The sequence below is a fragment of the Sander vitreus genome, chromosome 10, assembly GCF_031162955.1.
Source record: "Sander vitreus isolate 19-12246 chromosome 10, sanVit1, whole genome shotgun sequence".
Lineage (NCBI taxonomy): Eukaryota > Metazoa > Chordata > Actinopteri > Perciformes > Percidae > Sander > Sander vitreus.
The window spans coordinates 23,203,689-23,223,473 of NC_135864.1; the positions used below are offsets into that span (position 1 = coordinate 23,203,689).

A 19,785-nucleotide genomic window follows, 5' to 3' on the forward strand; every position below is an offset into this window, starting at 1 on the left:
GGTTATATTTATTTCCCCATCTTAACATAGCCTATAGGCCTACCATTCCCTCACTCACAGCACCAAGGCTGTGCCATGACAGGTGTCAATCAGTTTGACATGACATCCTCAGATAACAGATTGCTTTGTATTTTTTAGAATGCTGTGTGGAGAGACAGGAGTATTATCATAGTTATAGTTGTGATATTTATCATCATGTGTATTAGGATTTTTTCTTCATCATCTGCCTTTCTTGTTGTTAAAACGAATAATGTAATTTGTGAGGTAGCACTTAACTTTGAAAAGCCAAACCGGAAGTGCTCTTCAAGGACCTTCCGCCACTGGAAGCTATCAACTAGTTAGTTGTTGCTTCAGCAACAGCTGCTAAATTAGCTCTTATTATTTTGTGACCTGTCGGGTTTGACACTTCGGTGATTAACACGAGGCCAGACAGCCTAAAACTGAAAGTTCTGTGGCGTTGATTTGCTAGTTAAATTCGCCACCTCGCCCACTAACGTTACCTAGCTATATATAACCTTAGCTAACGTTGGCTGTTAGCCTTGATAGACAGACCACTGCTCTGCTAACAGCTTGCGAAGTAACGTTAACGTTAGCTACAGCTAGCTAGCTAGCTAACTCAACCAAACTACCCGTCACCAGTTCACCTCAAGTAATGCAATTGAGGTATGTTGTTCTTTAACGTTTTGTTAATGCTAATAGCGTTAGCCGCGTTAGGTTATCTCACTTCCGCTTTCGTCTTGAAAATAATAACTATGAAATGTGGCAGCCTCTTTTCAACTGTAACAGTAACGTTAGATGTGTATATGAAGAGATGTGCTAACTGAGGTGTCATGTCATGAAATGTGTAAAGCTCAGCGGTCTGCAGGGTGTAAACAACTGAACTGTTAGCTCTTAGCTCAACTGAGCTAACTGAGTGACAAGTCATGTGACCTGCAGGTCCATTAAGGCTGTCTGTCTAGCTGTGTCTGTAATCGATGACTTCCTGCACGGAATTGATTTTGAGTAAATTCACAGAAACCCAATATAAAATATTGATATAAGATGTCTGCGCATTACCACTTATTTAAGATGCCTTTTAACCTGCTGCACTTCGGGTATCAAGTACAGAGAATCCTTTAAAGATGTCTGTACTGCAGTGATGGTGCTCTGTCCTGTGTTGTTGTGTCAGTGATGTTGCTCTGTCCTGTGTAGGTGTGTCAGTGATGTTGCTCTGTCCTGTGTAGGTGTGTCAGTGATGTTGCTCTGTCTTGTGTAGGTGTGTCCGTTGTTAGAGCACCATGATGGCAGGTTCCCAGTGGGAGCTTCCTCCAGAGCTGTGTTGTCGGCCCATGGCCTTCGTGGCTTTGACCGGTCTGGACGTGGTTTACAATGCCGTACACCGGGCCATTTGGGACGCCTTCTGCGCCAACCGGCGAGCTGACAGAGTCCCTATCTCTTTCAAAGTCCTCCCAGGAGACCATGAATACCCCAAGTGTCGCACTAAGGTGAGCAGCTGGTCATGGAGAGATCTGGAATTCCATCAGCCTATGACAGGAACACAGTTTCAGCTTGCATTACTCACTTGTCTTCATGTGAGCTCAGTGCTGCTGTCTGTGCAGTAACGTTACATATAACAGTTTATCTCTCTGTCTAGCGAACGTCCTATGAGTGGTACATCCCCAAAGGCATCCTGAAAACAGGCTGGATGAACAAACATCTGAACCTGGTACCAGCTCTGGTTGTTCTGTTCTACGAGCTGGACTGGGACGACCCACAGTGGAAAGAGAAACAATCTGAATGTGCAACTAAGGTGGAGATTGTCAGGTAGGTGGACATTTTATTTGCCTTGAGAAAAGCTTTTATTGGGTAACCAGGGGTGAGAGAGCAGGTAGGTGCTGCAGGGGTTCACTCAACATTTCTTTATGTATCAGTCCTGCTGGTTGGTTTGTCATCAGATACAACCCGTCACATGGATTTTCAGCATCTGTTTTTCACTTTCACTAAAACTTCCGTAACCTAACTACCATAATCCTTTTCCACCTATTACGTCGTTTATAAAATAATAGTTGCTATTTCCATTTTCTAAAACTTGTATTCTTCAGTGACTTTAGTAGTGAAAGCATTTCTAAACTTGATCCATCCTGCAGATCAGCTCCTTAACACCCCAAGCAGAAACATAACTGCAGTCAAATTCATCTGCGATGTGCATTTCTTGTCATTGTACAACACGGGGTTGCATGACCAAATGCAGTTGTGGTCCCTTTATGCTACACAAGTAAAAACAAAAACGGTACTGCATGTTTTGTATTTGCGTCAGGAGGAATGTAACAAAAGGACTGGTGAGTTCTCTTGGCAGATATTTGGGCTGGCATCTTAAAGCTGAACTGTGAACCTTTAGTCTGTCTCCCCCCTCTGGCGGTGAGAGACACTGTCACAGTGGGATTCATATTAAAGGTGTTTTTTAGGCTACGACATGTTTTGTCACAGACAGCAAACCTCTCCTCACTATCCGCGAGCTGCCGGTCCCCTAAACACACTGTAAAAAACCGCGGTCTCTGTAGACGGCCTAGGGTCCACACACGCCAACAAAAACAAAGTGGTCCAACCAGAGGCCTGCACTACGAAGCAAGATTTGGCGTTAACGAGCTAAACTTCAGGTTCAACCCAGGGTTTTCTGTACCACGAAGGTGGATCACTTGTTACCGGGTTCAATCGCCGTGGTACCTTATGCTGAACGCCTAACCTGGTCGGGAGCAGGTTATGTTGGACATTAGAGATCAGCTGGTATAAAAGCACCGCCTACTGACCAATCAACACTCGATTGATAACGGCGTCACCGCAACCGGTGGAAATTAGGAACGGCAAGATCAGGCGGAGCTCAGTGCGCGGAGAGGGAGAGAGGGGGAGAGAGGGATGCGCTCATAAAAGTTAAAACATTTAGAGACCGACAACCCCGTTAACATTCCCTGATGGGTATTTTTATGAAATATATATAGATTTGAACGGGAGGGAATTACATATAGGCTATCGGCATCTTGAGCCGGGTGTCGCCAAATGCGCACATCGGTTTGAATTATGTTTTTATATATTTTATTTGCTCTCACGATCGCTTCCACTGCCAGGGTTCCAAACTGAAATAATAGGCTAAAGCAACGGCAGTTTATGGAAAGCACAAGTGTAATTATGGTCAGATCTTGGTCCTGACTGATGGGGAAGATGTTGATAAGCGTTGTGATTTACGCATTTACAGCGTCGGCTATTTTTTTGCCAGCTTTCCTTCCTGTTTTAGGAAGCAGCGACTGTATTGCGTTTTGCCTGCGTTTGCCTTGAAGTGCGCTGAAGCACAGAAGGGAGGAGGAGGGAGGAGCGAGCTAGTCTTCGTTTTGGTTGAAAATACTTTGAACGTCAACAAGAAGCAACGTCACCCAACATCGCTTGGAGCACCTTTAACACGGCGGCGCTGTGCTCTCTCCCCCCTCCCTGCCTGTCAAGGTATTGGGATATCAGGTACACTGACATACCGTGTAACCAATCGGAGAGCCAGAATAAGCAGCCACACTGAGCTGTGAGTGAGTGAGCAGGTTGGCTGACAGCACTTTGTGTACTGCTCACGTAACCATGTATTTGTGCAGTTAATAAACTACTCGTTCAGCAGGCAAAAAGACACCGAATGAAAACTAAATGTAGCAAAGTTCATGGGAGCTATTACTCTGTATGTGCCGCTGCCTCTAGGCTCCAGACTTCCATCTGCAGTCATGTTGTGTTTGTGTGTCTTTAGGACCAGTCTTCAGGGCAGGAACACCAAGGTGGCTGTGGTTCTGATCCAGAAGAAAACTCCTCTGCCTCCAGGTAAACCTCTCTACTCTAATAGCTTATGCACATGTGTCTTAAGGAGTGTCTCCAGTATATCCCTGTCTCTCTTCCTGACTGGCAGCAGTACAAATGGTGTTGTACATTTTATAATCAAGTTTTCTATCTGTCAACCAAACTAGCTGAAGATGTTAGGCAGCTTCTTTCCATCTGCTGTTAGAGCCAACCTCAGCAATCTGCTGTCTGTTTCTTTGCCCTGCCAAAACGTCCCGTATCTTCTCGTCTGAACAGGAGAGGACCTGGTGGCATCAGAGAGAGCTGCAGCTCTTTGTAACGCCTGTGATCTGTCTGGCAAGAGTCTCTTCGTGCTGCCACACACCGACCACTTAGTGGGCTACATTATAAGGTAGTTACCAATTCACTAATGCCATAGCGATACCTAGTTTTATACATACAAAGATATTTTGCAATTTAATGGTCCAAATGACTTTTTTTAAAGTGTGTTTTGGGTGATCGAATTGCAGTCAGATAGTGTGACCACATGAAAGTCCAGGTGTCAGTGCACCCAAAATGCATTGAGGAAGGCTTGTAATCCAGTCGGTCAAACCTTCTCCACAGGTGGTCAGGGTTGCGTTGTGACCACAGTGAACACAGTGTAAATGCAAATGAGTTTTCATTCCACATACCAGCAGCAGCAGCCTGCAACAGCTCCGAGCGCCGTGGAGCGCGCACCTTTCAGCCCACACGCCAAGAACATGTCCGTGCAGCAACAAGAGAAAAGTCCGATAGAGAACCACAGTGCAGCACGGTGTGGCATCGCTGCTGGTAGCTGGGGCCGGTGCACGGTGCATCTCCAGAACATTCCCAAACTGCGTTTCAAATGGCAGACCTCTGCAACATGTCTGTCCACGCTGTGCTTTGTGCAGCAGCAGCCAGATGCAGAGGAAAAGGAGGACATTCGGCTGTTTTGAGCTGGACAGAGCCATCAGATCTCAGTATGGACACTGGAGACACATTAATACCAGGTGTAAATGTAATCAGGTTACATCACATCTAGATACAATCTGGATAGGAGACGCGTTATCATTCCAGGTGTTAATGGGGTGATAGTGATATATACATTGGAAATGTACAGCCCTGTTAATGAGGTGCAGTCCTACACACTGAGACTGTGTTCTTCCCCGTGATTCTGTAGATTGGAGAATGCTTTCTACGAACATGCTCAGACATACTACTACACTGAGATCCGTCGAGTCAAATCACACAAAGAGTTCCTCAACAAGACAACACATCAGGTAGGAAGAAAGGAATGCAGTCCAACTACAGTTTGAAACGGATGGAGCTGCTCTCCTCACACTCTCCTCTTCTCCCAGCTGCTGTTTGTCAGACACCAGTTTAAAATCGCCTTCTTCAGTGAGCTGAAACAGGACACCCAGAACGCTCTCAAGTAAGTCTCAGCCTGTATCCATCATGGAGAAGATAATAGTTTGTTGTGGTAACGAGACAGATAATTTCCCCATCAGCAGGTTGAAGTAAACAAATCCCATCAGGAAAATGTATGTATTCAAAATGTGTGGAAAAGAGGGATGTTTTTATCGCTCATTAACTGTCAGGATTAGAGGAGACACATCATGTGGCTTCTTGCCTAAGCATAGCATGTTAAATAATGCTGTAAGTATATGTAGACACATGTAGAGCTGCACACTGCACTCTAGCTCGTTCTCTTCCACTGATTTGGTTTGTGTCTGTAGGTACTACAGGACTGCATACAGTCTGGTTCATGAGCTCAGGGCCCACGAAACCAACATGCTGGAGATCAAAACTATGGCTGGGTTCATCAACTATAAGGTACTTTTCTGTCCGTCTCCCTGTCTCTTGTCTTTAAATGATCAACGTTACAGAGGCAGCCTAAAGCAGATGCAAGTCTGTCGTTATTGACCACCTTTCATTTCTCTCTCCTTCTCCCTCTTTGTGTCTCTTCAGATCTGCCGTCTGTGTTTCCAGCACAACACTCCTCTGGATGCTATAGCCCAGTTCAGGAAGCACATTGACCTGTGTAAGAAGAAGATCGGCAGTGCTGAACTGGCGTTTGAGCACGCCGCATGGATGTCCAAACAGTGAGATACACGCTTCTACACACACCCTGCATGTAGCATGTTGAAGTGATTCACAATACAATGCTCTTTACATTTAGTAGAAATGGTAGAATTATAAAAAAAAAAAAAGTAAATCAGGGCTCCAGACTAACTTTTTGCCTTGGTTGCACTGGTGCGCCTAACTTTTTTATTTAGGTGCACCAGCACAAAATTTAGGTGCACCCAAATTTTTCCTCGCGTCGCCGTTAACGCTGAATGGGGATACACGATATACAGTGGTGTGAAAAAGTGTTTGCCCCCTTCCTCATTTCCTGTTCCTTTGCATGTTTGTCACACTTAAGTGTTTCGAACATCAAACCAATTTAAACAAAAGTCAAGGACAACACAAGTAAACACAAAATGCAATTTGTAAATGAAGGTGTTTATTATTAAAGGAGAAAAAAAATCCAAACCATCATGGCCCTGTGTGAAAAAGTGATTGCCCCCTTGTTAAAACATACTATAACTGTGGCTGTCCACACCTGAGTTCAATTTCTCTAGCCACACCCAGGCCTGATTATTGCCACACCTGTTCACAATCAAGGCATCACTTAAATAGGAGCTGCTTGACACAGTAAGGTCCACCAGAAGATCCTTAAAAAGCTACACATCATGCCGAGACCCAAAGAAATTCAGGAACAATTGAGAAAGAAAGTAATTGAGATCTATCAGTCTGGAAAGGGTTATAAAGCCATTTCCAAAGCTTTGGGAATCCAGCGAACCACAGTGAGAGCCATTATCCACAAATGGCGAAGACATGGAACAGTGGTGAACCTTCCCAGGAGTGGCCGGCCGCCCAAAATTACCCCCAAGAGCGCAGCGACGACTCATCCAAGAGGTCACAAAGACCCCACAACAACGTCCCATAGAACTGCAGGCCTCACTTGCCTCAGTTAAGGTCAGCGCTCATGCCTCCACCATCAGGAAAAAGACTGGGCAAAAATGGCCTGCATGGCAGAGTTCCAAGGAGAAAACCACTGCTGAGCAAAAAGAACATCAAAGCTTGTCTCAATTTCTCCAGAACACATCTTGATGATCCCCAAGACTTTTGGGACAACATTCTGTGGACCGATGAGACAAAAGTGGAACTCTTTGGAAGGTGTGTGTCCAAGTATATCTGGCGTAGAAGGAACACTGCATTTCATAAAAGAACATTATACCAACTGTAAAAATATGGTGGTGGTAGTGTGATGGTCTGGGGCTGTTTTGCTGCTTCAGGACCTGGAAGACTTGCCTTGATAAAAGGAACTATGAATTCTGCTGTCTACCAAGAGATCCTGAAGGAGAATGTCCGACCATCTGTTCGTGTACTCAAGCTGAAACGAACTTGGGTTCTGCAGCAGGACAATGATCCTAAACACACCAGCAAGTCCACCACCGAATGGCTGAAGAAAAACTAAATGAAGACTTTGGAGTGGCCTAGCCAAAGTCCTGACCTGAATCCTATTGAGATGTTGTGGTATGACCTTAAAAAGGCCGTTCATGCTCGAAAACCCTCTAATGTAACTGAATTAGGACAATTCTGCAAAGATGAGTGGGCCAAAATTCCTCCAGGGACGCTGTAAAAGCCTCATTGCACGTTATCGCAAACGCTTGGTTGCAGTTGTTGCTGCTAAGGGTGGCCCAACCAGTTATTAGGTTTAGGGGGCAATCACTTTTTCACACAGGGCCATGATGGTTTGGATTTTTTTTCACCTTTAATAATTAACACCTTCATTTACAAATTGCATTTTGTGTTTACTTGTGTTGTCCTTGACTATTGTTTAAATTGGTTTGATGTTCAAACACTTAAGTGTGACAAACATGCAAAGGAACAGGAAATGAGGAAGGGGGCAAACACTTTTTCACACCACTGTATAGCTCTGTATTTTTTTTTTACAAAGTGGGCTAAATGTAGTTTTGTGGGCTAAAAATCTAAACAGATTGATTAAAATAAAATGCAAAGAAAGGGTTTCCTTCCCAGTTTGAAAATATACAGCTGCAACACATTCAGAAAGTTATCTGAAATAAATAGCCTAGGACATATTTAAAAAATATATATCTCTGAGAAAGCTCCTTCACTTGTTTTCAACAACAATAACAGACTGATTAAAAGAGAGAGAGGATGCCCGGATAGCTCAGTTGGTATATATAGAGGTTCGACCCCGACCTGCGGCCCTCTCCTGCATGTCATTCCCCCCCCTCTCTCCCCATGTCTTCAGCTTTCCTATCAAAATAAAGGCCGAAGTCTTTTAAAAAAAACAGACAGAAAGACGGGGAGAGAGGGGGAGTGTGATGGACTGAAGCGTATGCTACTCACAGAGTGACGGCTGACTCATTATGAATGGGTCCAGCATGGGTCGAATGCGCTTTGGCGGGTCAGCGGCGTTACACACGTCTTGTGTTGGCTATGAAATGTCTGTATCGTCACTGCGCTGCATTTGTATGAACTATGATAATGTGGCCATGGGTCACATCTCTCGCCCAGGTCCAGCAGGCTCCGTCTCACACGCTATTACTCAACCAACTGAAGTTAGTTGCATTTAATAACTTCTAATGTGTTTTTCGCCGTGGCGGCCGCAATAACAGAGAGTTACCAGCAGAAACACTGGTACCAATACAGGTTTCCCTCTCATACTTAACAATATACAGCTGTGTTAATAACAATTAAAACTGTAGACAAATGTCAGCAGCAGCGGAGCCGTGTGTGCGTGAATGGGGGCGGGGCTGCGCGGAGGAGAGATCCAAACACAGGCACGGCTTTACAGAAGGAATGGGTCATGTAACGCAACATTAAACCATATCGATATAAACGACATCGCTTCATTCGTGGAGAGGCAGCGGATGCAAGGACGTTAGGTGCACCGGTGCAACCTAGGAAAAATCTTAGTCGCACCCTTACAAATTTTGGTCGCACTCTAGAGCCCTGTAAGTCGTTTACTTGGCTGTGTGACAGAATTTTCCTACAACATGAAGAGTTTTGAGACCTTTCTGAGGCTTGTTGTCATGATGGACCCGAGCCCCGCAGCAGCAGCTCTGCTCTTCGGCGGTTAGATGGCTGTAGTTTTCAGAAAGCTGATCTCTATCCCTGATGACCAGCTGTATAATGGCCCACTGTCTTCCTAACAGGTTCCAGTCGTTTGGGGAGCTGTTTGATGAAGCAATAAAGTTGGGTCTGACAGCCATCCAGACCCAGAACCCTGGTTTCTACTACCAGCAGGCTGCCTGTTACAGCCAGGACAGAAAGACCCTGGCTCAGCAGCTCTGTCAGGTGATGATGCTACAGCCACTCTTACTACCTCTCTAAGTGACACACACAGTTCAGTAACAAATCAAAACCCACCTTCTCTGTTCTAGTACAAATAAGTGCTGCTACAGGTCTCAATATAATCCTATAACCGATAATATTCCCCGGCTTAAACCAGACTGAAAAACAGTTTCTGTTGGGAAGCCTGTAGGTACTATTTCACTCATAAAGCACCACTCAATGGTTTAATTTGATTGGTTGGTTGCCTTAGGCTGGAGCGAGTTATCCCTCCCCCGAACCAGGGGACACCCAGAGTGGCGGACTGGACTTCTACGGCCAGAGACCATGGAGACAAGGACACCAGAGTATGACACACACACACACACACACACACACACACACACACACACACACACACACACACACACAAAGAGCATTAATGAAGAAAATAATAAAGAAGCAGTGTTGTTGTGGGAGTAAAATATGGCTTTGTATTTGCAGGTATTGACCCTCCAGATGCAGAGAAGGAGAAGACAGGGATTGTGGCGCTGCAGACTAAAGAGAGAGACGTTCCACATTCTGTGAGAACACTCACTTAATACACAGCTGTATCCTAGCTCGCTGATTCATTGTCCCATTTGCTTTAAGGCAGCAGCTATGCCACTTTAAACCACTAGTTCAATAATTAATATGTGATTATAGCATCTTTCAAAGTATTCTGATGGGTTTGATTTGTAGTAAATGACATTACGTCCACATTGATACGTTTTCTCTGTCTTTACAAGCATTTTAGCACTGTTTCAGAACTAATCTCCGTCCATACTAACACGCATTAAATATATATAAATATGTCACAGACCATTCACGTGCACTGGTTATGCGTGTGCTGGTGTATACACGGTGTAGGGCTGATTACAATATGTGGCCTCCTGCACATGTAGACAGTGGTAGCATTATAAAATGCAGAGTTTAACTGCACAGCAGACGCTAGCACCGACAACAAGGGCACAAACAGCTGTGACTCGTTATCCATGTTGAATTAACCTCCGGTAGTCACGGCTGATGTCTGTTTTCTTCCATAAAGGGTCACTTGATAGGGGCATGACCAATCAGAGAAGGACATGTCGGGACTAATACGACCCTGTGACTCTGGGTGTCTACGTCATCTTTTTTTTTTTTTTTCTTTATGGTGCCTTTTGTGTTCAGTTAAATTTGTTCAATAGTAGCTTTAGCCTGAGACAATCCCTGTTTCTGTGTAATTGCCATCTGAGACTGCCACAGTGTCGGAGCCATTAGCTTTTCAGGTTGGCCCTCCCATTCTCGTGACTGCGGTACCTCAGGAACACCTGGAGGGAGTCTCTTCACATTTGGAGCAAACATCCACTTGGATGCAAAGATGAACTCATTAGATTTAGCACTTCCCAGTAACGGGGCATTCGCACAAAAAAAAGTGATCGGGCTATTTTCCGCAGGGTGGTGCTGCGGGGGGAGTGTCAATGAAATGGCCCATTTGTGTGACATCCTGTTGTGTTCTTTAACCCCTCCCCAATGGAGCACAAGTAGATTTTATATTTCACAGTTACTGTTTTCCGTCAGATTGTTATAGATTTTGACGTTTCCGACCGCACTTGAAGGCAGCTTCATTTCACGGGAGCGAGCGAGAGAAAGAAAAGAGACGAGTGAGACATAGCGAGGGCTTTGTTGTTGCAGGAAACATTCAGCTTTTACTCAAACTCCCGGGCAGTTCAGAGCTTGTGTTTGGTGTTTTAAAACTTTCTTGTGGCAGCAATAGAGGCAGTGACGTTTCCTGTTTCCTGTACGGGACTCTCACCCCGCCTCAAAGCCTAAACTCACTATCCCCATTCAAAATGAATGGAAAGCCCTGCGTTTTCGGACGGCCGACGCAGGCAGTCTGAACGCGGCCTAACGCTGTTGTGTTACTGTTGTGTGAAGCCCTGCCTCTCTCTGTCTGCCTCTACACCAGCTGATAATAGTTGTCTTACTGCTGTATGAAGCCCTGCCTCTCTCTGTCTGCCTCTACACCAGCTGATAATAGTTGTCTTACTGCTGTATGAAGCCCTGCCTCTTTCTGTCTGTGCCCCTGCAGGAGCTGATAATAGCACTTCTCAGTAATGCTGTGGCCCAGTTCAAGAAGTACAAGTGCCCTCGAATGAAGAGTCACCTCAGTGAGTAGCACTGTGCTTATTACTAAAGGCGCTACATGTTATTCTCCAGAATAAATCTGCAGATTGTTTTTTTTTTTTTATAGCGAGCTTGATTATCAGTGCATTACCCTTTCAAGCATTCACGTTAACAACTGCACTCATCAGGTACACATGTTTGAGGCTGTGGAATTGTTTGACGTTATGTTAATGTTATAGGATCATCACATAGTGAGGCGAGCTCATCAAAGCATCCTTTTTTAAACATTATTTCAACCATCAAGGAGCATCTCCTTCAGATTCAGGCTGCCCTCTGTTGTGTTGACTCTGAACATTGTGTGTGTCCCGCGCAGTGGTGCAGATGGGAGAGGAATACTACCACGCTAAAGACTACACTAAAGCCCTTAAGTGAGTCAAACACACGCTGCACACTGCACGATTTGTCAGCCAGTTCCAGGGAGATTGTTTCCTTTGTCAGTAGGATATCTAAGTGTGTGTGTGTGTGTGTGTGTTTGCGTGTTCTCAGGCTGTTGGACTATGTGATGTGTGACTATCGCACCGAGCGCTGGTGGGGCCTGCTGACAGCCATAGTGAGCACGGCTCTGCGCTGTGCCTACCTGATGGCCAGTGTTAGAGACTACATGATATACTGCATGGAGCTGCTGGGCAGAGGTGAGCAGCACGCTACACTCAGCCAGCCTTAGCCAATCGGGGATGATGATGATGCAAACTGTCCATTTTACTTTAACTTTAATTGAATTCTGCGATATTTTGAGTAAGATTCCACAACTTTTCATTATTATTCCCCAGGTTTCGTTCCAATGACATTGTCCCCTTTCTAACCGGACCAGTTTTGTTTTTGACAGCAAAGTGTAAGAGTGACTACGAGGCAATATGGCTGTATAATACCCTAACATGTCCATATCATACAACAATGCTTCCCCATGATGTGTGTACAGCTCAAAGATGAGATTAGTCATTAGGAGTCCTGTACTAGTTGAACCTTACACTCAAACACACAAGAACAATGATTCAAGTAGAAGGAGTCCTTCTCTTGGTCCTGTAAACCTTTAAATGATTGACTGAGTTCATGTTCCTCCCTGTACCGCAACTGAACAAGTGTCAAGGCTCCAGCCCACAGGCCGACAACTTATTTGTAATGCTCTGCCATCTGATTGTTTGCTAAGTTTAAAACTAATAATTATAGCAAGATGTTTAAAACACTTCAGTACAGAAGCAAAGAAACCGTTCTGATAATAATGGTAGAAGAGGTAATGTCTTAGTCTTCTCGTCTTCCAGCTTCAACCTTGAAGGAGGAGCAGAAGTTGAGGATTGAGAAGAATCTCATCAAAGTCCTGAAGGTGAGTAAAAGGACTGCAGCCTCAAAGAGCTAGCATGGCATTGAGCCTTGTCCAGCCGTTAACTGTGTGCGGAGAGGTGTGATTGACCATGGCAGGGCAGCCGTAACAGTAATATATAAATATATATATATATATATATATATATATATATATATATATATATATAGAATGCATTGTGTGGCTGCACAGTGACGTTAGTGCCACATTAGGCGGTCACACAGCAGGGACCAGCGCGCTCTAACGGTCTTCCTGTTTTCAGAACGAGGTCCCTGAGGCCGAGCCGGAGTGTGACCCGGCCTCCGTCACTGCAGCCAGGGCGCTCTGGAACGACCGCATGGCTTTGGCCGGCTCTAATGAGTTCACTATAGAAGTGCAGGACTACATCCCATTCAGTCAGTAATCGCACTCTCACTCCAACTGTTCACACTCCTACTCTCCTCCATGTTCTTCATGTACGCAGACAGCACAGATAAATGTAGTGTCTTTAGGACACATGATCATACATCATGCGCAATATTTTTCCTGTCCCATCATAAGTGTTTTTATGTCTTAAATTATTCTTGTTTGTAGCTATTTATTGTCTATCTTGTTTTTTCTATAATGCACCTTCAGTTGTGGCACTGACAATTTCATTGTATGGGTTTCTGTGCAATGACAGTAAACGTTTGTCTTATCTTATCTCTAAAACTGCTGGATCATTTCTTTAAATGTTGTAATGAAAGCATCCAAAGCTTCAAGCATGAGGCTGATAATGAATAATATAAATCAATGTTCAGTGTGGCACACGTTTCCAGTGAGGACTGTAATATGTTGTAATGATTGTTCTCAGGGTATATGAGGATGTTTCCTCTCTCTCTCTCTCTCTTTGACCCCAGTTCAGTGTAAGGCCAAGTTCCAGTCTCCCAGTTTCCATGTTGACCAGCCCATCCAACTCCAGGTTTTCCTCCGAGCCGACTGTCCTCACCCCGTGTCCTTCAACAAGCTGTCCGTGAGCCTCAGTAACCAGGTACTTCTTTCTCCTGATATTCACTAAACACGGCATCATGAGAAGGAATCTTTAAATAACTTTTATTTCTGGTTGAATCTAATAATGGTAGATCCTGGTGTGTCCCAGCAGTTGTAGATGTGTTATGGTGTTGATGAAGAAATGAAGCAGCAGTTAGATTTTATCATTTGTCAGACTTGCTTTTGGGTAAACAGCAGGTAGGAATTACTTTTCACAAATATCACATCCAGTCCTGGGAATAAAAACCAGTGGGTCGCCTCATTACAGCGTTTACTCCATTGGTGCAGTTTGTTTGTGCAGGTGTGAACACAGCAGTCAAACTCGGGTGCAGACTAAACCAACCGACTCAACCACCAAGGGTACTCTGCAAGTCTGAGCTAAACAACTCCTGTATTCAGGTGTGCTTTGCAATCTGCGATGCGGCAGAGCAGCAAACTGTAGCAGCTTCAGTGTTTCTCTCACAGAAAAAGACTGACATACATAGACGCCTGCAGAGGTGAGCAGAGCAGACGTAGAAACAATGTCTGGGAAAAGTATTGAAATGAGATGAGCTGGTTTGACCATGCAGATGTCCAGAACACAGGACCTTCTTCCTGTTTTTTACTCTCTTGCTCCCGCCCCAGACACATCTGACCAATAAGAGCTGGTAGTGTTGCGTTTAGGTTTGCTTGGATTTTTCTCTTTGTGAAAAGAAACCGAACCAAGTTTACAAACTCGTCAACTGATTCGGACCAGAGTAAACTATAAGGGTGAAAACACCCTGAGCGTTCTAACGTGTGTGTGTGTGTGTGTGTGTCTGTAGGAGTACAACCAGTGGTGTGTGGTGGAGTCTGTAGGTCAGGAGAGTATGAGCCTGTTGCCAGGAAAAACCAAATGCTACAACTTCAGCTTTGTAGCGAAGACTGAAGACGTTGGCAAGAAGATCGAGGTGAGAGAGAGAGAGAGAGAGAGAGAGAGAGAGAGAGAGAGAGAGAGAGAGAGAGAGAGAGAGAGAGAGAGATACTGACTGTGTGTTGCTGGGTGTCAGATGACAGGCATCGAGCTGATGCTGGGCAGTGACGGCGGCGGTCGCTGTGTGTTTGTGGGCTGGAGAGGGGCGGGTGGCGATGCGGCCTCTACCCATGAAGCCTTGCTGGCTAGCAGGTCATCACGGCGATGTGGGCGGGCTGTCGAGGCACGTCAGGAGCTGGACTGGGACAGCCTGAGCATGCAGCCCAGCACCATGTAAGGCCTTGTTCACACACTAACTGTCCCTTTGCACAGCAGCACATGTTCTTAGCGTGTATGCTCCTGTGTGTCGTTCAGGATCATCTCCAGAGTCCCAAAGATCTCCGTTCAGCTGAGCCACCAGCCTCCTGCACTTAACAATGAAATGTACTGCATCAGCCTCACTATCCAATCACAGGAGGGGGGCGTGGCAAGGGATGTCAAACTGACAGCTGGCCTCAAACCAGGTACACTGATACAAGTACAGCAGAACCAGTGTTACAGCAGGAAACTCCCACCATGACCACAAATATTTACACATTTTTACATTCCTGTTTGTGTACGGATGTCAGAGCTGGTGCTAGGTCTCCGAGCCAGGCTAGCTGTTTCCCCCCGCTTTCAGTATTTATGCTAAGTACTTAACACAGACTTGAGATTACTATCGATCTCCTCTCACTCAGAAATAAGACGTTGAACCATTTCTTTAATCTGTTCACAGCAGCATTAAAGGTTCTAGTCTCCTAGTCTCCTGTGTCTGGTATAGATACGCTCTAAGGAATGGGGAAATATCTGGCATACCTTCATTGTGTGGTTTTGTGTTTGTCCTGATGGTCTGTCCAGGTCAGGATGCTAATCTAGGCCAGACCACGCACGTGACACTGGATTGCTCGAAGGTGTGTGACGACACGGCCCCCGCCCTGCTCCCTGACGTCCCTCTAGGAGATCTGAACCCCGGCCAACAGGTACTCACTAGGGTTGGGCATCGTTTGGATTTTAACAATTCTGATTCCGATTATTCCTTTCGATTCCGGTTCTTATCGATTCTCGATTCCAATTCTTTGAGGGGTGGAGTTGAAACGGGTCACATGCCTATTTTCACAAATAAGAGGCAAGTTTTATTTTGATTCAATGGTGGTTTGCAGTTTTACAGGGCCTTTTCAATGTAAAATAAAGCCAGACTAGAGCGCTGCTTACTGCGCTCCAAGGCTGCAACACAACAAGCGCCTGGCCGCTACGGAAACCAAAACTTGCGCATATTAAATTGGGAAGCGATGATCGGATTTGAAACCAAGTCCTCTAAACGATTCCAATAAAGAAATGATTCTACCGGAATGGTAATTTTTGAAACGATTCCAAGTAGGAATCAGTTCTCGATGCCCAACCCTAGTACTCACACATTCAAACACTCAGAGAAACTCCTGGAACGTAACATGTGCTGCACTGCAAGATTATTTAGGAAGCATTCAGCAGCTTTACTGTGGATGTCCAGTCAGTGCTGATGGTAAATGTAGTCCATTGAAGAAGTAAATCCCCCAGTGTGTGCTGTATTGGCACTCGATCAACAAGTTTGCTTAGTTCTCTCAGCTTTTTAATAAACTCACATGTCAAGAAAGGACATGTTCTTACACCTAAACAGAATGGTGCACACCTTCTGAATCTAAGTTTGTATTTTTATCAGAACCAAGACGAGATTAATTACATTAGTAGATAAGAAGTAGAGCAGATGTTGCAGCTGCAGCCGGCTGAGGCCCGGAGACACAGAGGACACTGAAGAAAGAACTGCTGGCTTTTTTCACACCATGTCCCTCCTTCAGATAGAGAGTTGTCCCTTTTTAGATATACACCTGCCGACATTTCAGCTTCTCCACAGTGAGCGGTACTAACTCCAGTATCTATGGTGTGTGTGTGTGTGTGCAGTTGGAGAGATGCGTATATGTGAAGTGTGTGTCGACTGGACCCCGGGTGTTCCTGTTCCACGTGGCCTACAGCATCGATACCTCAGTGGAAGGACGTCAGATCGTCTGCAAATGTCACAAGGTAGAGAAGCTCCTCAGACGGCGAGCCCCGTGGTGATTGATTTATAAAACTGCTTCACTGCTCTCCTGTTGTCTTTCAGGATGAGACGGTTACCATAGAGACGGTGGTCCCATTTGAGGTGTCTGTCAAGTTTGTGTCCACCAAGGTCTGTAGCTGGTACTTTCCCAGTGTATTAACAGCATCATCTTTATATGTACTGCAGTGGTTAGACTTATAATTGTGTGTGTGCGCAGTTTGAGCCACTGGAGCGGGTAGCCGTGGACATCCCCTTCCTGTTGATGACAGACATCCTGTCTTCGTCTCCCTGGCCTCTCCTGCTGGCCTCCTCCTCTCTGCAGCTGCTTACTATGACCACAAACACAGCACAGCTGCAGTCCCAGCTGCAGGAAGGTACCCAACACTGTGTGCCCTCAGCTTACAAACATACCTTCTTACAGTCATAGCTGAACTTAAAAATGTGTGTCTGTGTGTGTGTGATCAGTTGTTTTGCAGACAGACGAGTGTGCCAGTGAGTGTTTCTGTCTCCGGTGTCCACCACTGACCAACAGTAGTACCACTGTAGCTACAGGACAGTACCTGATTTCATGGAGGAGGTACACACACACACACACACACACACACACACCGTGATGAGTGATCAGCTGCTGACTGTACAGGAAGTCGTCCGGTGCAGACAGTCCACTGATCCAGACAGCAGTGGCTCTCCCTCACGTCATCCTGGAGTCTGTCCCTCTTTACATCCACGCTGGTCAGTCCAGAGAACGCTCACATCACATGCACCTTAGGGCTTACTATGCTTTTGTATGAATGGCTCTCATCTTCCAGGTGTTACTTTGCACACATTTTCACTCCTTTATTTTCCTGATGGATTTGACCTGTAACAGTTTATTTGTCGATGTCTTTGTTTTGGGGCAGATTTGCCCTCCTTTGGACGAGTCAGAGAGTCTCTCTCAGTCCGTTACCACATAGAGAACAGGACAGCTCTGGTGCAGGAGGTGGAGATGGCTGTGGAACCGTCTGATGCCTTCATGTTCTCGGGACTCAAACAGGTACAACTGGGCTCACTTTTAAATGAACATTTGGCAAATGAGGAATAAAGAGTGATGTCGCTGCATTTCCATCAGCAACTAATAAATACTTCTGAGCTAACTTAGCGGAACCTTTTTGTGGTCTTTTGTTCATAAACCCGTACCAAACTGTGCCAGAGTTCACTTTGAAGCGTGCAGAGTTACAGCTTTCATACCAGCCTCAAAGAACCACATGAATCAAAAAACTTCACTTAGAATTCGCTACGTGATTTTAGCACATTGGTATGATTTTGGAATTCAAAATAAAAAATGTTGGCATGTGTGTGCAGGTGCGTCTGCGTATCCTTCCTGGCTCGGAGCAGCAGATGCTGTATAACTACTACCCACTGATGGCTGGTTACCAAACACTACCACAGCTCAACATCAGCCTGCCCCGCTGCCTGACCACTAACACACACACACTGAGACGCTTCCTGCCACAGCGCATCTTTGTCAAGGTAACACGCTCACAGGAATGCGTCCACGCACTGAGTTAGCCGTCTCTGTAATGTGAATGTGAACACGGTGTTTGTGTTTCTCCGCAGCCTCAGGGTCGACAGCTGGACGACGCTTCCATTGCTGCAGCTTGAGAAGAGCACACAAACTGTTTACTGTAAATATTAGAACAAAGCTACACTGTGTAGGCTGTTCTAAAATGTTTGATTCCTCACATATGACAATACTAACACTATTTGTTTCACGTTGTTCTGTAAAAACGTACCAGTGTTTCTGTTTAGAGTCCATGTGAGGACCTGTTGAGCATGACAGCTGAATGAACGGATACACTGATGGTCATCTAACAGTGAAAATCATGTCTGAATCTGATGTGAGCTATAAGGAGATGTGGGTAATGTGTAATACATGAGAACTGAATGTGGTGAAAGTTGAATTAAAGTGAAGTGATGTACTAGTTGTGCTCAATCATGTGCATGTTCTACAAAGACTGTAGTCTGCTTCCACAGATTGTGTGACAAGATGTGTACACAAATAGAAGAAGGAAAAAAAGCACACAATACATTGCACATTTACTTATTGCTGGAAACATGGGGACACGGGGGTACAGCGGTTCAGGTCCAAAAACACAAAGCGTCCCAGATAATGGTTCAGGCTGAGAATGCACCCACATTATCTGCTGTGAAGGAGGGAGCAGCCACACTACAGTAAGGTTTGTGCAAGATATGAGTTTTTACTGGGTTTTTTTGTGTGTGTTTGTACTGTTTTCTAATTATTTTCTAAATTAATTGGCACATTTTAAATTAAAGTATTAGTCTGGCTATCACCAGACCAAGCTCGGCAGATCGGCTGGGTTTACCCAGTCCCTTAACGTATTTTACTAAGCTACATTTACTTCAGCTAGAAAGTTAATAAAACAGGGCCCATTGTGTCACCAACAGCACATTTGATAAACGTATCTTCCAGTCCCTTGCTGACTCATGCAGTCATAGCTCATCTTGCCTCTGTTCACATGGAGATACACTAGAACACGTGTCAAACTCAAGGCCTGCGGGCCAAATCCAGTCCCTCGCGAGTTTTGACCCGGCCCGCATATCAATTTAGGTTCACAATAGATTTTGGCCTGCCTAGTGGTGCGCAGAAACCAAAAAGACAGGTCATTCTTTTTAAACTGTAATTATGTGACACTTAAAGCAGAATTTGGCAGATTTGCCGACTTTTAGAGTCAGGAATTCCCACAGAAGCAGAGATTTATCATATTTAGGCTGTGAAACAGGTTGCTGTAAAAACATGTAATCATTGTTTTGCTTGATTTGCAAACTTTATGATGGCTAAGGAACTTTTTTTAGGGCTTTATGTCGACAAAACTAAGTGCGAAAGCTATATGAGACATGCAATAATACAGTCAAATATGTTTGACTTTGATTAAATAAAAGCATGTCAACAAACTACATGTCTGGCCCCTGATGTGATTCTTATTTCCAAGTGTGGCCCTTAGTGAAGTTGAGTTTGACGCCCCTGCACTAGAAGGAAAATGCTCTCTGTTGAAGCCATTCATCATC

General features: G+C 45.0%; 1 protein-coding gene across 1 annotated transcript; it reads left to right on the forward strand.

Moving 5' to 3' along the window:
- The first annotated feature begins 293 nt into the window (after positions 1-293).
- Positions 294-18,680, forward strand: trappc11 (trafficking protein particle complex subunit 11). The gene is made up of 30 exons (XM_078261001.1): positions 294-663; positions 1,256-1,484; positions 1,634-1,803; positions 3,758-3,828; positions 4,081-4,195; positions 4,985-5,084; positions 5,163-5,236; positions 5,541-5,637; positions 5,773-5,906; positions 9,033-9,174; positions 9,422-9,515; positions 9,652-9,731; positions 11,258-11,336; positions 11,666-11,720; positions 11,839-11,984; positions 12,612-12,673; positions 12,933-13,065; positions 13,549-13,679; positions 14,482-14,607; positions 14,707-14,903; positions 14,985-15,133; positions 15,507-15,628; positions 16,584-16,703; positions 16,783-16,848; positions 16,937-17,093; positions 17,185-17,296; positions 17,360-17,451; positions 17,619-17,752; positions 18,061-18,228; positions 18,316-18,680. The coding sequence occupies exons 2-30, from the start codon at positions 1,278-1,280 to the stop codon at positions 18,358-18,360; spliced, it is 3,378 nt and encodes a 1,125-aa protein (XP_078117127.1). The 5' UTR covers positions 294-663; positions 1,256-1,277; the 3' UTR covers positions 18,361-18,680.
- Positions 18,681-19,785: the final 1,105 nt, after the last annotated feature.